Source organism: Pygoscelis adeliae, unplaced genomic scaffold (assembly GCF_000699105.1).
Source record: "Pygoscelis adeliae isolate BGI_AS28 unplaced genomic scaffold, ASM69910v1 Scaffold265, whole genome shotgun sequence".
NCBI classification, from domain to species: domain Eukaryota; kingdom Metazoa; phylum Chordata; class Aves; order Sphenisciformes; family Spheniscidae; genus Pygoscelis; species Pygoscelis adeliae.
In genome coordinates, this window is record NW_008824810.1 from 937,802 (window position 1) to 939,326 (window position 1,525).

Sequence of the window (1,525 nt, forward strand, 5' to 3'; positions counted from 1 at the left end):
CCCGGTGGTTTGGCTTTAAGCGGTGCTTCTCCTGGCAGCCGTCGCCTTCGCCGCTTCGGAAGCAAAAGCGAGACGTAGCCTGCCGAACCGGCCTTCGTTGGTTGCCTGTCGTTGAGAGGTCACCCTTGTTTCTCCCCAGTGAGTTAGTAGCGAGAAGACGTTACATCAGGTATCTTTAATCAGCTGTGATGTGCTTAGCGACGTAGATAAAGAAGATAAATAGTCAGTAAAATTTGAAGGATGAAACGGGCTATTAATATAACGGGGAAAAAAAGGACCTGCAAACGTGCTGTGAAGAGTGAAGTACACCGGGAACGAGCTCTAAACTCCTCAGGAGTTTGAGTTAGAATCATAGAATCATAGAATCATTAAGGTTGGAAGAGACCTCCAAGATCATCGAGTCCAACTGTCAACCCAACACCCCCATGCCCACTAAACCATGTCCCTAAGCGCCTCATCTACCCGTCTTTTAAATACTTCCAGGGATGGTGACTCCACCACTTCCCTGGGCAGCCTGTTCCAATGTTTAACCACTCTTTCAGTAAAGACATTTTTCCTCACGTCCAATCTAAACCTCCCCTGGCGCAACTTGAGGCCATTTCCTCTCGTCCTTTCACCAGTTACTTGGGAGAAGAGACCAACCCCCACCTCGCTACAGCCTCCTTTCAGGTGGTTGTAGAGAGCAATGAGGTCTAAGAAAGTTGGAAGTTCCAACTCTCTCCCCGAGTTGGAAATGTTGTGGCACATCTGAACTGGGCTATGCCAAGCCGAGTCTTACTTAGCCGCGAGACTGTAGCCTTTGTTGGGCGGGTTCCTCCCCTTCTGCTTACTCAGTTTTGGAATGGGGGGGCGCGCCTATTCGGGAATCCCTTATCCCTTTACTGACCTGGTCGCAGAGACGCAGGCTGTACCCCACTTCGGAGCTGCGCCCCTCCTCCTGCTTTAGAAGCTCTTTCAGCCTGGCGCGCTGTTCCTGTCCGGCTCTCCGGCGGGCTGCCAGGGCCCCGCATCCCGGGTTGCCATGGAGACCTGCGCTGCCGCCCCAGGAGTTAGAAGAACGTCCTGCGCCTCGCATCTCAAAAAGATCAGTTAAGAGGTTCCAGTCGTCCTCCTTAAATTTTGTCTGAAAGCTTTCTACCTTTTGTTTAAGGAATAATTTTATTAGAGCTGAAAATGCCAGCAAAAAGGTCATCCTCGCAATGCAATCCTTCTGAGGTCTTCGCTTATATATTTTTAATTGTGTGTCTAAACTAATTTGTAGGCCTGTGCTGGTGTTCCTTCTTACTAGTTCTATTAATGGTTACCTGGATTTCTGGACTGTGGTTATGCATCCCTCTTCGGCGGGAAGGACTTTATACTTTCAGTTACTTCCCTATAAAGCTGAGACAAAACTTACCTGAACCTTAAGATAGCGTCATTGGACTAGAAGAAACGTATGTGGGTCTTGTCTGTTGCTGTATTTAAAATGCTGTTATTTAAATACTCTTGCAACTCTTTCCGGCAGCTTTTAAGATTGTACATTCCT

At 48.3% G+C, this 1,525-nt stretch overlaps 1 protein-coding gene across 1 annotated transcript in view; it reads right to left on the minus strand.

Moving 5' to 3' along the window:
• Positions 1–1,192, minus strand: part of AKNAD1 (AKNA domain containing 1) — a 15,038-nt gene extending 13,846 nt beyond the window's left edge. The window contains exon 1 of the mRNA XM_009324231.1: positions 887–1,192. Coding sequence (XP_009322506.1) covers positions 887–1,192 — 306 coding nt within the window. The remainder of the gene's footprint in view (positions 1–886) is intronic.
• Positions 1,193–1,525: the final 333 nt, after the last annotated feature.